This window comes from Mus pahari, chromosome 14 (genome assembly GCF_900095145.1).
Source record: "Mus pahari chromosome 14, PAHARI_EIJ_v1.1, whole genome shotgun sequence".
NCBI classification, from domain to species: domain Eukaryota; kingdom Metazoa; phylum Chordata; class Mammalia; order Rodentia; family Muridae; genus Mus; species Mus pahari.
The window spans coordinates 66,798,150-66,815,377 of NC_034603.1; the positions used below are offsets into that span (position 1 = coordinate 66,798,150).

Here is a 17,228-nt window from a genome sequence, read left to right on the forward strand (position 1 = left end):
ATAGGTTTGGTCTTCTCATTGTGTCCTGGATTTCCTGGATGTTTTGAGTTAGGATCTTTTTGCATTTTGCATTTTCTTTGATTGTTGTGTCCATGTTCCCTATGGAATCTTCTGCACCTGAGATTCTCTTTTCTATCTCTTGTATTTTGTTGCTGATGCTCGCATCTATACTTCCTGATTTCTTTCCTAGGGTTTCTATCTCCAGAGTTGGCTCCCTTTGGGTTTTCTTTATCGTTTCTACTTCAATTTTTAGATTCTGGATGGTTTTGTTCAATTCCATCACCTGTTTGGTAGTGGTTTCCTGAAACTCTCTAAGGGATTTTCGTGTTTCCACTTTAATGGCTTCTAGCTGTTTACCTGTGTTTTCCTGTATTTCCTTCTTAAAGTCCTCCATCATCATCATCAGAAGTGACTTTAGATCCATGTCTTACTTTTCTGGTGTGATGGTGTATCCAGGACTTGCTATGTGGCAGAGTTTGGTTCTGATGATGCCAAGTAACCTTGGTTTCTGTTGCTTCTGTTCTTTCGATTGCCCCCTGCCATCTGATTATCTCAAGTGCTTGCTGCCCTCAATATATCTGACTGGAGCCTGTCCTTCCTATAATCCCAGTTGATTCAGGACTCCTCAGAGTTCTCTGTGATCCTTCAGTTGTAGGCTCCTGTGAACCTGATATTCTGGGTGTGTCAGAGTTCTTGGCAGTCAAGCTCCTCTGAGACCCTCAAATACTGGTGTGACTCAGCTCCTGTTATCCTGGGATCCTGCTGTCCTAAGATACTGGGTGTGTTACAGTGCCTGGAAGTGGTGTCTCCTTTGAGGACTGTGGAGTTGTCTGGTCTGTTTGAAACCAAGGCAAACCAGCACTGATCAAAAGGAACCTGAGCCTCTGGTCAGGANGGGCTCTGGTGTCCTTGTTCCTGCTGTCACAGGCCCTTCACAATTGGATTGGAGCAGATGTTGTGTTTCACTCACCTGTGATCCTAATATTGCATGGGCAGTCCTCTAGGGACCATGGGGGTGTCCGCCGACTCTGCACCCTAGGTGACCCGGTGCTGGCGCCAACCAGAAGGGACTTGTGCCCTGGTCAGGCCAGTTCTCTGCTTCCTTAGTGCTGTTTCAGGTCCTGCGCACGATTGGATTGGAACAGATGTTGTGTTCCACTCACCAGTGATCTTAAGATCACGTGGGCTGTCCTCTAGGGACCGTGGGGGTGTCCACTGACTCTGCGCCCTAGGTGACCCGGTGCTGGCACCAACCGGAAGGGATTTGTGCCCCTGGTCAGGCCGGTTCTCTGCTTCCCTCAAGGTTTCTTATTGGAAGTATTTAAAAAAAATTTTTTAAAAAATTAATTATATAATTGATGCATGTGTGTGTGTACGCATTCACGTACTGTGTGTGTGTGTGTGTGTGTGTGTGTGTAGGTAAGAAAACAACTTGTGAGAGTTATGGGCATGGACTCAGGTCATCAGGCTTGGCCAGGCTTGGTGGTGAGAGCCCTTACCTTATGAGCATCTCAATCTTTTGAGTCAAAGTCTCATAGAATAGCTCAGTTTCTTCTTACCCACGTCATTTTCATTTTTATTGTTCTTAAAGCTGTCTTTTTAAAAGATTTATTTATTTATTTTATGAATGTGAGTACGCTGTAGCTGTCTTCAGACACACCAGAAGAGGGCATCGGATCCCATTACAGATGACTGTAAGCCACCATGTGGTTGCTGGGAATTGAACTCAGGATCTCTGAAAGAGCAGTCAGTGCTCTTAACCACTGAACCATCTTTCCAACCCTCTTATAGCTACTTTTAACTGCATTAATTATCTCTTGTTCTTGTATTTTTCTCTGAAAAAAAAAAAAGTTTGCTTATTTATCTAATGTGTGTGCGTGTGTGTGTGTGTGTGTGTGTGTGTGTTTTCTTCCTACCATATGGCTCCTGGGAATCGAACCTAGCTTGTCAAGCTTGCTAGCAGGAGCCTTTGTTTGCTGGCCCATTCTGTTCCTTGTGTTTCCACTCCCTCAAAATACCCAACACTGGGAAGATGTCAGTGTGTATTGTTTTCGCTTTTTTTTTGCACATGTGTGTAACATATATGCAATTGTTTTCTTATAAAGCTGGGTCATACTGAGTGTCTGTTTTTCATTTCCCAGTGAATGACTAATATTGTTTCAGGTCAATGAATGAACTTTCAGTTAGTTAGTTAGTTAGTTAGTTTGTTTTCAGACAGGGTTTCTTGTGTAACAGCCCTGGCTGTCCTGGAACTCACTCTGTAGACCAGGCTAGCCTTGAATTCAGAGATCCACCTAGCTTTGCCTCCTGAGTTCTGGGATTAAAGGCGTGCGCCACCACTGCCTGGCAAGCTTGGGCATTTTCAATGGCTGTGTTATGGTCCCCAATGGAGTCTGGCTGGTGCTTTCTGACTGCACTTACTTACTCTGATGGATGTTTTAAGCAGCTGGCATGAATAGACAGGTATTAATAATTGATTATTGTAAAGACAGATTCCTAGAAGGGGACTCTATGGCCTCATGGAAACACTATCTGGTGCCTGATGCTGTATTATTCTTTGAATGATTTTGCCAGCTTACCCTCCATCTGGCAAGGCATTGGTGTCTTTTCTCTACACTCTTGATAAACAAATAAACAAATAGGGCTTGTCTGATATTGAAAACGCCACTTCTTACTTAAACTTGCTTGCTTTGATAAGATTCATCTGGGTGTGAGGCAGTGTGCAAAGCTGTCTGGCCATTCTCAGTCCATGAATTGTTCCTGTGCAGCCCGGACTCATCTTTTAGGGATCTGTTATGGCTTGCTCATAGATCTGCTGATAGTTCACACACTGAGGAGTTCAGCATGTCCATTGGCCACACAGGACAAGAGTAATGAAACCCCTTCATGCCTTAGGGCACTGCAGGGTATTAGACCCACAGCAACAGTTTCTGGGCTTCCATTCTTCACCTAGCCCTTGAGCTGTGGGCTAATGTAATTATACTTTTTGGACAGCAGGTGGCACCAAACTGTAGCTAAGACAATTTCTTTTTTTTTTTTTTTAAAGATTTATTTATGATGTATACAGCATTTGCCTGTGTGTATGCTTGCAGGCCACAAGAAGGCACAAGAGCTCACTATAGATGGTTATGAGCCACCAGGTGGTTGCTGGGAATTGAACTCAGGACCTCTGGAAGAGCAGCCAGTGCTCTTAACCTCTAGGCCATCTCTCCAGCTCCTAGGCCAACAAAACAATTTTAATTAGTGTTAATTAATCATTTAAAATAGTGCATTTCAAAATGGCATTTCCATGCCCCCTTCTCATCTATCTCATTTTCCTGCATTCTCTCTTCTATCTCAAGTCTCAACTCTTATTCTTTCTCCCTTTCCTTTCCTGGTAGTTTCCTTCTACTTTCAAATCTTGAAGACTTACCTTTGTTAGTGAGTGTGTGTGTGTGTGTGTGTGTGTGTGTGTGTGTGTGTGTGTGAGTGATTAGTATTGTGCAGTGACATGTGTGAGTTCCAATGCTCACAGTGCATATGGAGATCAACGGACAACCTTGGGTGTTGGTTTTCACCTTCTGTAGCGAGCCAAAGAAGTCCTTGTGCACACAGACAAGCACTGGAGAAGCCAGGAAAAGTTCAGCACCAGGCTTATCTCTTCAGAGGAAGAATCCGTTTACCTGCTCTCCCAGGATCCCAGGTCGCTGGGAAAGAGTGTACTTTACAGCCTGCTGATCCTTTCCTATCTGTTGAGCCGGGATCTATTCGTATCCCCCAGAATTTACATTTTGCTTTTCTCAGACTCTTTTATCCCAACTCCTGGGCATTGATTCTAGGCCTTAAAACCCATCCATATGAGAGATGCCACTTGTCCTTTACAACAGTGCAAGTGACTTCCATGTTATCTTAGGACCAGGCCAATCCTGACATCCAGAGGCTCTGTGTTTACCTGAGTCATTGTCTTAGTCAGGGTTTCTATTTCTGCACAAACATTGTGACCAAGAAGCAAGTTGGGGAGGAAAGGGTTTATTCAGCTTACACTTTCCACACTGCTGTTTATCACCAAAGGAAGTCAGGACTGGAACTCAAGCAGGTCAGGAAGCAGGAGCTGATGCAGAGGCCATGGAGGGATGTTCTTTACTGGCTTGCTTCCCCTGGCTTGCTCAGCCTGCTCTCTTATAGATCCCAAGACTACCAGCTCAGAGATGGCACCACCCACAAGGGGCCCTCCCCACTTGATCTCTAATTGAGAAGATGCCTTACAGCTGGATCTCATGGAGGCATTTCCTCAAGGGAGGCTCCTTCCTCTGTGATAACTCCAGCTTGTGTCAAGTTGACACACAAAACTAGCCAGTTCAGTCATTTTTCCTAGACCCAACATCTGGTCACTCTCTCTGAGTCAACAGTACCCATGCTTGTGAAAGAAGCCAGATGGACTTTGTCAGGAATTTCAATGTAAACACGTCTTAAGCCCTGCTGTACTCCCAGACGTGAGTTAGTTGTTATCAGGAACTCCCCACCCCCCCCAAATTGTGCTGTTTTTAAATGTGGCTAAAATAAATGACCTGGTGTCAGACTCTCGAGTTTGAACCATGGGCAGCTGACTAAGTTGATCTGAACCAAGTTTTATCCTAACCTCACTTGGATTGTTTCAATTGGGACTGTAAAGCCTGCAGGGGCACTCACCTTTCCCACCCCCCTCACAACCTTCCAGTTTGCTTTCTTTGAGCCAGAGTCTCTTGTGTTTTCTGCTTTCTATGCTAGGCTAGTTAATATGTAACCTCCCATCTCCTTCCAGGACTACCAAGACTGCAAATGGTGCCTCCACCTCCAGCTTCTGGAGATTTGAACTTATGTCCTCACACTTGTGAGTATTTTACCTCACTGAGCCATCTTGTCAGCCCCTTCTCCTATTTTTTAAAAATTCTACCCATTAGAGGAAATATCTGCTACTTGTCTTTAATGTCTGGCTCCCTTTGCTTGGGGTCTGATTCCATTCACTTTCCTGCAAAGGACACAGTAACAATCTTTATGGCTAAGTTGTTAGGGTTTTGCTGCAGAGCGCCTCGGTAAATCTGGGGTCAAGGTGTGCCTCAGAGATCACACCACACAACAGAGATTTATTGGCCGGGGTGTGGGAACAAAAGGCTGTCTTGGAGTTGGGGACATGGGGGGCAGAGGGACAGGGATGTAAACAGAGAGACAGAGGGAGACAGAGAGACAGTGAGGGGGAGGGGGAGAAGGAGGGAGGGAGGGAGAGAGAAAGAGAGAGAGATTTGTGATGGCTGTGCCTTTTAAAGGGTTGGTATCTGGCGATGATATCACATAGCTACTGTTGTTGAATCTGTGAGCAGGCTTGGGGAGCGCCTGACTTCTAACATTCCTTCCTTTTGTTTATTATAAAAAGTGAGGACTAGGAAGGAGTGATCTCGAGCTGGAATTCAGGCACCATGATCTTTAGACTGCTTCCTGATGTCAGGAGGGGGTGGGGTGGGGCATCGATGTCTTTGTGGACCCAAGAAAGCCGGGATGTTTTGGCCAAATCCTGAAAGAGCAGGATGTTTCACGTTTAAGTCTGCTTAGAAGACAACCAAAGGACATTTAAAATTGTGAGCTTGTGACCATGATAATCGTAGTCAGGGTTTCTAGTTTTTTTTTAGAAGTCCACTGATTAATGTTAGAACGTTTGAAGTCCTAATCTAGCAATAGTTGAGTGAGGGAAAGAAATCTGAAGCATCTTTCATTTTATATTCCTTAAGTCACTTGTGCCCCTCCCCGTCTTTGTGCCTTGCTTTTGTCTTCACATGCAGTTTGGAAGCATCAGAGCACCTCCCCGTCCTTTACAGCCCTTGAGTGCTTTAAAGGCCACAGCGCATGCGCATTGGACACACGCACGTGCGGCTGTCCTTCAAAAAGCTGGGTGTATAAAGTACAGTGACATACCTGGGCTTTCACAAGGAGAAAACTTGCCAGAACAACTTAGTGGCAAACACGCACAATTTTTAGTTATATTCCTCACAGACTTCATGGCGGAGTAACGCTCCCTCCACGTTGCCTGGCACACAACGTGGTCTATTTACGCGTGACGGTAGATCGGGTTGTTTTCAACTCTTGGTTATTGTGACTAGTCCTGGCCGCCATAGAGACCAAAAGCAAACTTCAGCCTTCCAGGGCTGAGGTGTGTGTTAGGGACTAAGATGTGAGCTGATTAGTGGCAGAGGTTTTCCTTCAAGGTGAAGAGGGTGATTTGGAACTAGGTCACGAAGTTTTCATACAATGCTGAGTATATTCTGTGACAATGAAGTGAAGCTTCACTTTGCTTTTAAATTTTAATTTTGGAAAGTCGTATCATTTTATGTGTACGGATGTTTTGCCTGCATGCATGGTGTCCTCAGAGGTCAGAAGAAGGAGTTGGGTTTCCTTGGACTGGAATTATAGGCAGTTGTGAGTCACCAAGTAGGAACTGGGAACTCCAGTCCTTTGGAAGAGCAACCTGTGTTCTTAACCACTGAGCCGTCTTTCCAGCCCCCATGAAATATTTTTTTGAGGTGGGATTTTCTGTGAGACTGCAGTGTTTTTTTGATTCACATAACCTGGTATTCTGGCTTTAGTGCCCTGTAGCTAAGATTGCATCAGATAATTCCCATGTTCTTAAATGACATCACCATCTTTTCTCTTTGATGTTGTCACACGGAGCCCCAAAGGAAACATTCCCAAATGGGTTAAAATGTAGATAAGTCAGCCACAGAGAGACAAGGCTCAGCTAATGGGATACCTTTGATCTAAGAAGGTCAAGTTTATAGTTTATCTAACAGGCATGGCCAACCTGTGGCATGTGTCATGAGGACAGCCCAACACACTGGTAGATGACAGCAGCGTGTTGTAACATGCCTGACTAACATATTCTCTTTATTGGGGGTGAAGAGTTATAAATATTTGGTATGATATAACCTTAAAGGCAAATGGATGAGGGCTCTCATCTGTTCCTGAGGATTTTGAGAAACTTTAATGATGAAACTCACTGAAACATATTCTCCCCTTCTCACATACAAGTTGTTAGCATGTTAGCATTCCTTCTAGGCTCCATCCAACAGTTACCTAAAAACAGGCAGGTAGGTCTGACTTGATATAAAGACTCTTTGACCTCTCTTTGCTCTCTCTGACCCCTTCCTCCCTCTCTCTCCTCCCCCCCTCTCTTTCCCCTCCCCTTTCTCTCATCTGCCTCCTCTCTCTCCCCATGTGTTTACTGCTGGCCTCTTCTTTCTCTCTCCTCTGTCTGTCCTTCTCTGTCCTCTTTCCCTCTCTGCCTCTATTCCCTTCTCAACCCTCATTCCCAGGCCCCCAAATCAACTCTTGTACCTCAGCGGGAGGGATTCCTCAGCATGGGCCCACTGAGGCATCCGATCCCATCCCACCCCATCCCACCGCACCATACCATGCTCTACAAAACATATCACAAGTACATGTACACACACATATGTACATATGTATGTACATATATGCACACACACACCTACCCATGCATGTACACACACGCACACATACATGGCATGAAAATTGGAGGACTCATTGTGAGGAGGAATAGGAGCTGTGGGCCAGGAGTGACCTGGGAATGCATATACTCCTAATACATCCTATGCAGGCATGAAGACATCATAATGAAATGCATTATTGTGTATTATTAATTTATGCTAATAAGGAACAACGACAAAACCACACGTCTCTATTAAAATGATTTGGATTCTAGGCCCACTTTTGCTCTAATCTCTCCTATATTTGGAATATTGCTGTAACATTATATTCCTAAGGGACAGTGATTATGAAAATTAAATCACTGTAAGTTTTAAAATTGAAGTAAAGTTAGTATTTCATTACTCTATTACTATTATTGGATGTCTACCTCACTTCAATACAAATGCTTTCTTTATTCCCACTTGCAGATGAAGAATGCGTCAGGCACACATTTATGAATGGTGACAGGAAATAGGTTTCTCCTGTCAAAGTGTCAGTTGGAAGTACTTTTATTCTCCCTGACCTTGTCTAGAAATCCTTGTGAAAACCCGAGGGGGAAGACCTCCTAATTAGTGTGTAAACTTCACACCAATCCAAAGTTGCTACGCGTCCACAGTCTGCAGCACAGCCACGGACCTTCCAAAGACAAGACCGTGGCAGTCACTAGAGATAAGTTGCTCAAGGAAGGTTTATTGACTGCAAAGAAATGCTGACAGATGGCTGTAGGGTAATCAGGTGAGCCCTCACGTTTGCAAGTGACATCCCTCCAGACGGATGGGGAGTTCTGCTGCTGCTGGCTCAGAAGGAGAAAGGAACAGAAGACAACAGGACAGACATTTTTTTCCCACAGGCTTGCTCATTTCCCAGACACATTTCACGCCTTGTCTTCTCTGAAGCTCTTCTTCTTCTTTCGCTTCTGATCTTTGCTAATTGCTTTGAGATTTCTCTTCCAGGGAGTGGAGCCTAGTGGTAAGTATCTTGCTGCGCTGATCCACCTCCTCTAGAACTTTCTTAACCACGATGGCTTTGGCTGAATCTGAAAATCGAGAGTTAAAAGATTTTCATTGAGGGAGAAGGAAATGAATAAGAAGGAACATAAAGGAATAATAAGATGTTGTTTTCCGAGCGTAGGTTAGAGTATGTAGAAAGCACAAATATGGTTCATCTTTGGTGAATTTTGATTACCTGGTTGGGCCAAATCATGGTGACTTTTGACTTTATTGAAAATAAGCATTCATGTCTAAAGTTAGAAATCTAGCATACAATGGCATCTACCCTAAGTCTTACTATAGTGTAAAAACAATGTCCCGTGTACTGGAATTAACGAGGGCCGACAGAATAATGGAATTTCTCTTTTATTACCTTTGATTTGGGTTCCGGCGTTTCCAGATCCATAATCTTTAGACTTGTAACTCGAAGACTTACAGGCCCTGCGAAGACACCACAAAAGAGTAAATGTGGAGGGAAGTCCTTCTGTTGTAGATCCACTACTAGGATTTCTCTTGCTCTGTGGAGAACAGGATCAGTGGGTTGCAGCTGAAAGCGCTCTAACATTAAGAAGTGACAGTCTTAAATGTCCATTCCTTGCTGTGTTGGATTTTGCTAAACGCTGCTGATGCGTTTCCTGGCAATGGAGTGCAGATGCTTAACACTTAACATCCATGGTAACAGAGACAGCCGAATTTGTTCCTGGTCACTGGTCACGGATCTAATAGTTCAGTACATCCCTCAGCGTCAGTGGGGAAAGGTTCTGTGATTGCAATGGATTCAGAGGCAAAGAATGTTCAAATATCATTGTCAGGGTTGCATGGTGTTTACATAAAACCTACACGCATTCTCCTATACCTTGAATCTCTGGGTCACTTACAACACTGTGGTGTGCAGGTAGCTGCTGTTCTTTTAGAGGAAGATCAAGAGGAAGCCTGTGTGTGTCCAGCACCAATGCACTGTTTCCTTTTCGATAGTTTCCTGCGGTGGGTGCTGGGATCCACTGATGTGGAAGAGGTGGACATGGAGGATGGAGGACAGACAGCATTTTCCACATAAACCCCTTCACCTACCCTTCATCTCCTCCTATGAGGAGGCAGTAGGTCTCGATCTCCTTCTCCAGGTGGGCCTTGACGTTCAGCAGCTGCTCATATTCCAGCTTCTGGCCCTCGGTCTCCGTCCTCACCTGGTGCAGCTGCTCCTCCAGGGCGCTGATCTGAGCCTGGATCTGAGCCAGCTGCGTGCAGTAGTTGCCCTCGGTCTCCGTCAGGGAGCACTCCAGCGAGTGTTTCTGTCAGGAGGTGAGAGGATGCACAGCTGTTCAGCTAGCTGTCACTAGCTATGTGTAGTAGCATATGCCTTTAAAGCCAATACTTGGAAGGCAGAGGCAGGAAGATCTCTGTGAGTTCCAGGCCAACCTGGTCTACACACTGAGTTCCAGGCCAGTCAGAGCCACAAATAAAATCCTATCTCAAAAACAAAAACAGATAAACAAACAAACAAAAACAAGCCAAGGTCTGGAAAGATGGTTCAGTGGTTAAGAGCACTGACTGCTCTTCAGAGGTCCTGAGTTCAATTCCCAGCAACCACAGGGTAGCTCACAACCATCTGTAATGGGATCTGATGCCCTCTTCTGGTGTGTCTGAAGACAGCTACAGTGTACTCATATACATTAAATAGTTAAATAAACAAGTAAATCTTTAAAGAGCAAAACAGAACAGAACAACAGTATATGTGAATGTCTTTTTGGCAACAAGTGGGGCTTTTAAAGTAGTATGTTGAAATTTAAAACAAACTTAGGGAGCTGTAGGAGATTCTTTCCATACCGTGGCCAGGAGAGACTGCAGTTCAATCTCCAGGGTTTGGAGTGTGCGCTTCATTTCGGTCAGCTCATTCCTGGCTGAAGTGGTAGCGCCCACGTCCTCGGTGATCTGCTGCTGCAGCGAAGCACTCTGAAATGACATCCAAAAGGGGCAGATTTTAGTTTTGGGAACAGCACAAAAGCACATAGGGACAACATTGTTCGGCAAGAGTTACCTTCTCTTGGAACCAGGCTTCAGCGTCCCTGCGGTTCTGCTCAGCCAGGGCCTCGTACTCAGCTCTCATGTTATTCAGCAGGACGGTGAGGTCCACACCTGGGGCTGCATTCATCTCCACGTTCACGTTGCCTCCAGCTGCGCACTGCAGAGCCTGCATTTCCTAGGGGCAGAGAGGTGTTGAGCTCAAGTCAAACGGGACATACAGGAAGTCTAGACGCTTAGCTCTGGCAGAGTCCCTGTTTTCCTACTTGGCTCTGCAGTGACCGTCCTCGCCACATTTTATAGCTCTTCTCCATTTGACTTACCTCTTGAGGCCAATGAAGATAAAACTACCTCATCAAGGAGCTGGCTTCGTTCTGAAAGAATCTTAAAGGTTCCAGAGCCGTTTATTATTGTGGGTCAAACCCTCTTCCCGAGGCTGCAAGTCCTCAGTTTAGTTCTGAGACATAGAGTAAGCCTTCATTCCTTCACAAATACAAGTCTTTAAACCATTTAAAAGAACAGCCTTCTGGGGGCTGACGAGACGGCTCAGTGGGTAAGAGCACTGACTGCTCTTTCAAAGGTCCTGAGTTCAAATCCCAGCAACCACATGGTGGCTCACAACCACCCATAATGAGATCTGATGCCCTCTGGTGTGTCTGAAGTCAGCTATAGTGCACTAAAAAAAGAGAATAGTCTATATTCTTCAGTCAGGTAGAGAGCACCTTGATATTTTCTCAGCTCAGGGACTTCCTGAACACAGGCTGAGCATAAACAAAAGGTTGAGTTAAGATAATTTGAAACAGTTGAAATGATATAAATAGATAAATGTGTGTGTGTGTGTGTGTGTGTGTGTGTGTGTGTGTGTTCGTTCTGCGTGCGTGCTGGAATGTGTACAGGGAAGGAAGGATCCAGCTGTTTGTTAACTTTACGCAATTATTATAAAGTACCCTTTTGGACTTTCTTGTCAGACAGATCCCTGTGTAATTTCTGGTTCTGGCTAAATGTAAATGTGTTAATTTGGGAAAGTTATGATTTATCTGAAGATTGAAGCCCCTTATAAAAATCCTTCTTTGGGTGGTGATAAGAGAAGTGAAAGAATTATTGATAATACTGTGACTTTTCAGTACTGTTTGCCATGTGAATGCTGGCTATCGTGATTCCTGTCATCTGGAGAGCAGGAATCTGTTCTGCTGTCAGACTCCGAAGTGTTCTGTCTGCGTGGCAGTGCTGTTGGCGAGCAGTTCTAAGTGTATCTATAGACACAGGTGTCCCTGCCAAGTCTGTGTGAACTGACACAACTTAGGTCGGTTGTCTGCCATAGAGTCTTTCCTCCCACCTCCTGAAGTAGCTTGCTTTCCTGCATGAAGCCAATCCCCAGGTCCTTATATAATATCCTTCCTGTCCTATCTCTGTCTCTGAGTGTGGCTTTAAAGACCACAGGACTTTGTGAAAACTTTCCCAGTTCAACAACAACAACAAACAACAAACAAACAAACAAAAGTAAGATAAAACTAAAGGAAAAAAATCTGTGGCCATCCATAAGCAAAGCGTTTTTAAAAATCAGTTGCTCCTAATTCCTCAAGTAACCACCACGGATTATAATCACACATGAATGCATAGAGCCAAGTGAATGCTGTAATTCAAATAGTTTAATTTACAAATTAGCCTCACGACTAAGCAAGTAGCATGTTAGCCTTTGCTCCTGATTTAAGCTTTTGTGTTCACTATGGATCTTCAGTCATTAAAAAAAAAACAAAACAAAAAACCCAAAGATTTAAAACGTCATCCCCTACCCTCATTCTTTAGTACAGAAAATATGGACTGTAAAAACATTGGCTTTGTGGTCAAGTGAGCACTTCCGAAGGATGCTATAGGCCTGGAAGTGTAAGTTCAAGTGTAACAGTTTAGTTGTGGTTTCACCTTTATCACTGTGTCTGTTAAGAATATTTCAGGGGCTGGAGAGGTGGCTCTGGCTGATTTTCCAGATGTTCTGAGTTCAATTCCCAGCAACCACATGGTGGCTCACAACCATCTGTAATGGGATCTGAGGCCCTCTTCTGTCACGAAGGCATACATGCAAATATAAATAGCTCTTGAAAAGCAAAAACCAGAAGAATATTTAAAGTGCTAAATGGAACATGTATGTCACACTGCTGCTTTCAAGGCTCAGGAATAATTGTGGAAGAAGGTATAGAGAGATTAGAAGAACCGGAGGTAGTGCAGGATGTCAAGGTAGGAGTGATTTCTCGACCCAATAGGGTGGTTGCACGTATGACTTCACAGTGGTAGTGACAGCGTTCACAAGACGCACACAAGTTCAAGCCAGACAAAACCCTAGACCGGAGTTGGAGACTTGGGCACAGAATCCTACCCCTACCGAGGATCTGCTGACATTTGACAGCAGCGGGGAGAGGAGAGTCAGTTTTCTCCAGCAATGTGACCCCTGGTAGTAATTTCACGCCAGGCTGCATTTCCAAGAGTAACTTGACAGACATGATGTGGGGAGGGGAGAAGAAAACTCAAAGTTGGGAGGGTGAGGAGGTGAAGACAGAGAGAATGGAGATGGGAGAGGTTAGGGGAGGAAGGGTGGATATGATCAACATGTATTGAATTCTCAGAGTCAATATTAATATCAAAAAAAGGAATGCCTTACTATTAAGACTGAATACTGAAAGTATGCGGTTAATGCGTGCTGCTGTTATGTAGAAATTTAGACTTAATTTTCTTAGGATGGCCTTTAAAGCCCACTCATTTCATCTAATTGGGTTAATTGTCTAAGTAGACCTCTTAATTTAGTGATAATGACAGCCAGCCGCTGATCTTAGATGCCTGATTGTTCTGGAAAGCATGATTCTCACCCCCCACCCCCATCCCCCATCCGTGGGAAAATGGGCATAGGAATAAGGGTGAATAATACAGGTAACTAACTCATCACCTGCAAAGACAAGCTGGCCTCCAGTAGGGTGGATTGTGAGTCTCTAGAGCAACTTCTTGTTTATGAGGGGAGGTGAGGTGTTATCTGCTGAGCGGCGGATGGATAACCTTACCGAGCGGCGGATGGATAACCTTACCTCTTTGTGGTTCTTCTTGAGGTAAGTCAGCTCCTCGCTCAGGGTTTCGTACTGAATCTCCAGGTCAGTGCGGCACAGGGTGATCTCATCCAGAACCCTGCGCAGCCCGTTGACATCAGCCTCTACGCTCTGGTGGAGAGCCAGCTCATTTTCGTACCTGCAAAAGTGTCAGTGATTTTTCCAGTTTGTCACCTGGTTAGAGACAGTCACCAATCATGGATGTACTCGGGACTTCTGAAGTAGCAAATCTGGCCACTTTTGTGACTTCTTTGAAGTATATTATAATATTATACACTTACCCTTAAAAAAACAAATGTGAGAGGCATTTGACAGAACAAAGAAGATTACTGGACTCTACTTTTATAAATAATCACTAAAACTAGCCAGTGTATAGAAAATAGAAAACATTCTCTATCTCTTTTTTTTTTTTTTCTAAAAGAATCTAAGGATGCGTTTTGATCATACACCTCTGACTCCCTAGTTCTCCACTCCTACTCCCCTTGAATAGCCCTCAACATGGCCCCTCCCATTTTCAGTTTTTTTATTTTTTATTTTTATTGTAACTTGGCGCCCAATCAGTGCTGCCTGCTGGGATCTTGATGGATCTTATTGGCTTGACTTTACTCAGGGATCCCTAGCAGAGAGTACTTGAATGCCTCTGCTAAGCCTCTTGAGAGCACTTCCTCTTCCTCCTCCCATCCTCTGGCTCTAGGTTCATCTTGCTTACTTTAAATCCAAGCGCTTCTAGTCAGATAAGATTGACTAGAATTTGATGGAGGGATTAAAAAGAACTCTGAATTAGGACCGCATGAATCGCCACGGATTCTTTTCGCTCACGTGACAACTTACTTGAGTCTGAAGTCATCAGCCGTGAGCCTGGCATTGTCAATCTGCAGAACAGCGTTGGCGTTGCTGGTGGTGGAGGTGATGATCTGGAAACCAGAAGTTTGAATTTTTAAAAAGGCTATTTATCACAATAATTTTAAAAGGTAAAGTTTTTTTTTTTTTTTTTTTTTTTTTTTATTTATGATATATAAATTCACTGTTTCTCTCTGGCTATTCTGCAACATGGAGGATCACAATTTTTTTCAAGACAGGGTTTCTCTGTGTAGCCCTGGTTGTCCTGGAACTCACTCTGTAGACCAGGTTGGCCTCGAACTCAGAAATCCACCTACCTNGTAGACCAGGCTGGCCTCGAACTCAGAAATCCACCTGCCTCTGCCTCCCGAGTGCTGGGATTAAAGGCGTGCGCCACCACGCCCGGCTCTAAAGTTTTTTTTTTTAATGTTAGAAAATGCTAATAATAAAAATAAACTAAGCTATCAGTCAAGGGCATGTTTAACATGAAGTTAAACACTTGAATCTACTTCATGATTATTTCCAATGCCCTTCATGATTATTTAAATGTCCTTAAAATTACCACTAATAATCATGTAGCACGCTTTTTTTTTTCAGTAAAAAGGACATTTAGATAGTAAACTACATACATGCGATGTGCAAAAATATAATTTCTTACCTGATTTTTAAGATCGTCAATGATGGGGAAGTATCTACTGTAGTCATGATCGAGACCGCGGCACGACCCAGGTCCAAATTTTTCATACCAGCCCTTGATCTTCTGCTCCAGGTCAGCGTTGGCTTCCTGCAGTGCTTGCACGTTATCCAGGTAGGAGGCCAGGCGGTCGTTGAGGTTCTGCATGGTCACTTTCTCATTGCCGGAGAGGAGACCCCCCTCATTCACAGTGAAGCCAGCACAGGAGTTGGCCACCCCCGTGTTTCCTCCTGTGGAGCTGCCCCCAAAGGCGCAGGAGAAGCCACTTCCAATGCCTGCCACACCACAAGCATTTCCAGCTCCGAAGCTGGCTCCCCTGAGCGATCCTGTGCTGGGGCGAGCATAGGACCTCCTGGATCCACTGGAAAGGCGAAGAGACATGATCTCAGGGCAAGCGTGTCGCGGAACTGTGTTCTTGAAAGTCAGAATAGAGTGCCTTCTGACCCCGATGGTTTTGTTTGCCCTTTTATAGATAATTCTCAAGGGTGTTCTATGAAATTCTGCCTACATAGGGTAAAGCCTGGCTTGCCAGCCTCAGCAAGTTAACGTAATTGGATGATTTTTTCTAATTAGTAACTAACTTTGTTGGGCTCATTTCTGTAGAAGGGCAGTTGCCCCTAGGTTAGTGTTTATCTGAGAAATGGATCCGGGTGGAGCAATGTCAGGCTCATTATTAAAATTTAAAATTACCAGTGAGTCATAGGTTACTTCCAGCCGAAACGGATAATGCTTGCGGCTCCATCTCAGAGCAGGGATTTGGTATTGGGGGATTTGGGTTATCTCGCCAAGACAGGTTTTGAAGTTTCCCAGACTCTGTTTGGCTGTCTCGATTCTTCTTACATTGGTCGAGAAGAGCAGCAGCTATACAGTCCCTTCACACTTGGCCCTTCAGTCACTAGGTTGTGGTTGGTCCATTTGTTCTGAAATCCTCGTCCCAGTTCCCGATGGGAAATGAGCTTCCATTCCGCTGACGTGTGCAGCATACTTTGTTGACACTTACGAGTGAGCATGGTTGTCTTCTCCTCTCATCCATTGGTAATTAGGAACACACCCCTAATTACTGGTATGTTTTGTGGGAGTTTGGAAGGACACCAACATATTTCCTGACCTCACAGAGTTTGAAGCCAACTTGGAAGGAAGAATTTCATCTTTCCTTATGTGGTTTATTTAGCTCAGTTGTAAGTCATGGGGAGGTAACTATTCACTGAGTGTGGGTCCCTATATATTAATTGTATGAAAAGCCCACATTTAAATAACAAATTGAAATTACACTTATTTTCACAGCCCCACCTCCCACGACGTTTTGTTACGTACACACAATGGAATGGCTAAGTCCAGCAAATTAACATAGACTTCTCTCACATATTTCTGCGATGAGAACATTTACATTGCACTCAGCAGTTTTCATGCAAAACCTGTGTAGTCATTAATGTGGTCACCTAATTGTGTGATGCATCCTGAACTCATTTCTCCTAACTGAAATTCTGTGCCCCTCCACTAACGTTTTCCCCTTTGTGTTTCCGTGAGGTTAGTGAGGTTGAGTCCCTTTTTTTAGGTTTGCTGACAGTTTCTTTAAAATGCCTTTTAAGTCAGGTTGCTTTCTTGTTATTGAGTTAAGTTCTTCATGTATTTTGGGTACTAAATTGTTATATACTTATAATTCATATATGAACTTTATAATTTTTAAATTTTCACATACATATATGTAAATATTATTTCATATATAATACTAATATTTATATATTTTGTAGTTCTGTGTTTTCAATTTTGCATTTGTTGACTGTATTTTTAGCTTAGTTTTTTTTCCAACTTGCCACATTTCCAGATGACTTAAATTTGACTCCCGGCATCCATGTTTTAAGCATTAAATCCATTTCAATATTTTTTTTAAAAAAATTATTTATTATATATGTAAGTACACTGTAGCTGTCTTCAGACACTCCAGAAGAGAGCGTCAGATCTCACTATGGATGAGCCACCATGTGGTTGCTGGGAATTGAACTCAGGACCTCTGGAAGAGCAGTTGGTGCTCTTAACCTCTGAGCTATCTTTCCAGCCATATATATATTATATTATATATAGGGTAAGGTGAGGACCCAAAGT

General features: G+C 43.9%; 1 protein-coding gene across 1 annotated transcript; it reads right to left on the minus strand.

The window, feature by feature from the left end:
- Positions 1-7,831: 7,831 nt before the first annotated feature.
- Positions 7,832-15,560, minus strand: Krt25 (keratin 25). The gene is made up of 8 exons (XM_021212477.2): positions 15,090-15,560; positions 14,423-14,505; positions 13,574-13,730; positions 10,519-10,680; positions 10,308-10,433; positions 9,555-9,772; positions 8,857-8,924; positions 7,832-8,530 (listed from the first exon to the last, which is right to left on the minus strand). The coding sequence occupies exons 1-8, from the start codon at positions 15,504-15,506 to the stop codon at positions 8,421-8,423; spliced, it is 1,341 nt and encodes a 446-aa protein (XP_021068136.1). The 5' UTR covers positions 15,507-15,560; the 3' UTR covers positions 7,832-8,420.
- Positions 15,561-17,228: the final 1,668 nt, after the last annotated feature.

Bases quoted from the DNA above. Each gene is read 5' to 3' on its own strand.
- Krt25 (XM_021212477.2), bottom strand. From the start codon at position 15,506: ATGTCTCTTCGCCTTTCCAGTGGATCCAGGAGGTCCTATGCTCGCCCC. The intron at 10,681-13,573 runs GTAAGGTTATCC...CTCTGCCCCTAG, and splicing joins TCAAGAAGAACCACAAAGAG to GAAATGCAGGCTCTGCAGTG. The intron at 10,434-10,518 runs GTAACTCTTGCC...ATGTCATTTCAG, and splicing joins AAGCCTGGTTCCAAGAGAAG to AGTGCTTCGCTGCAGCAGCA.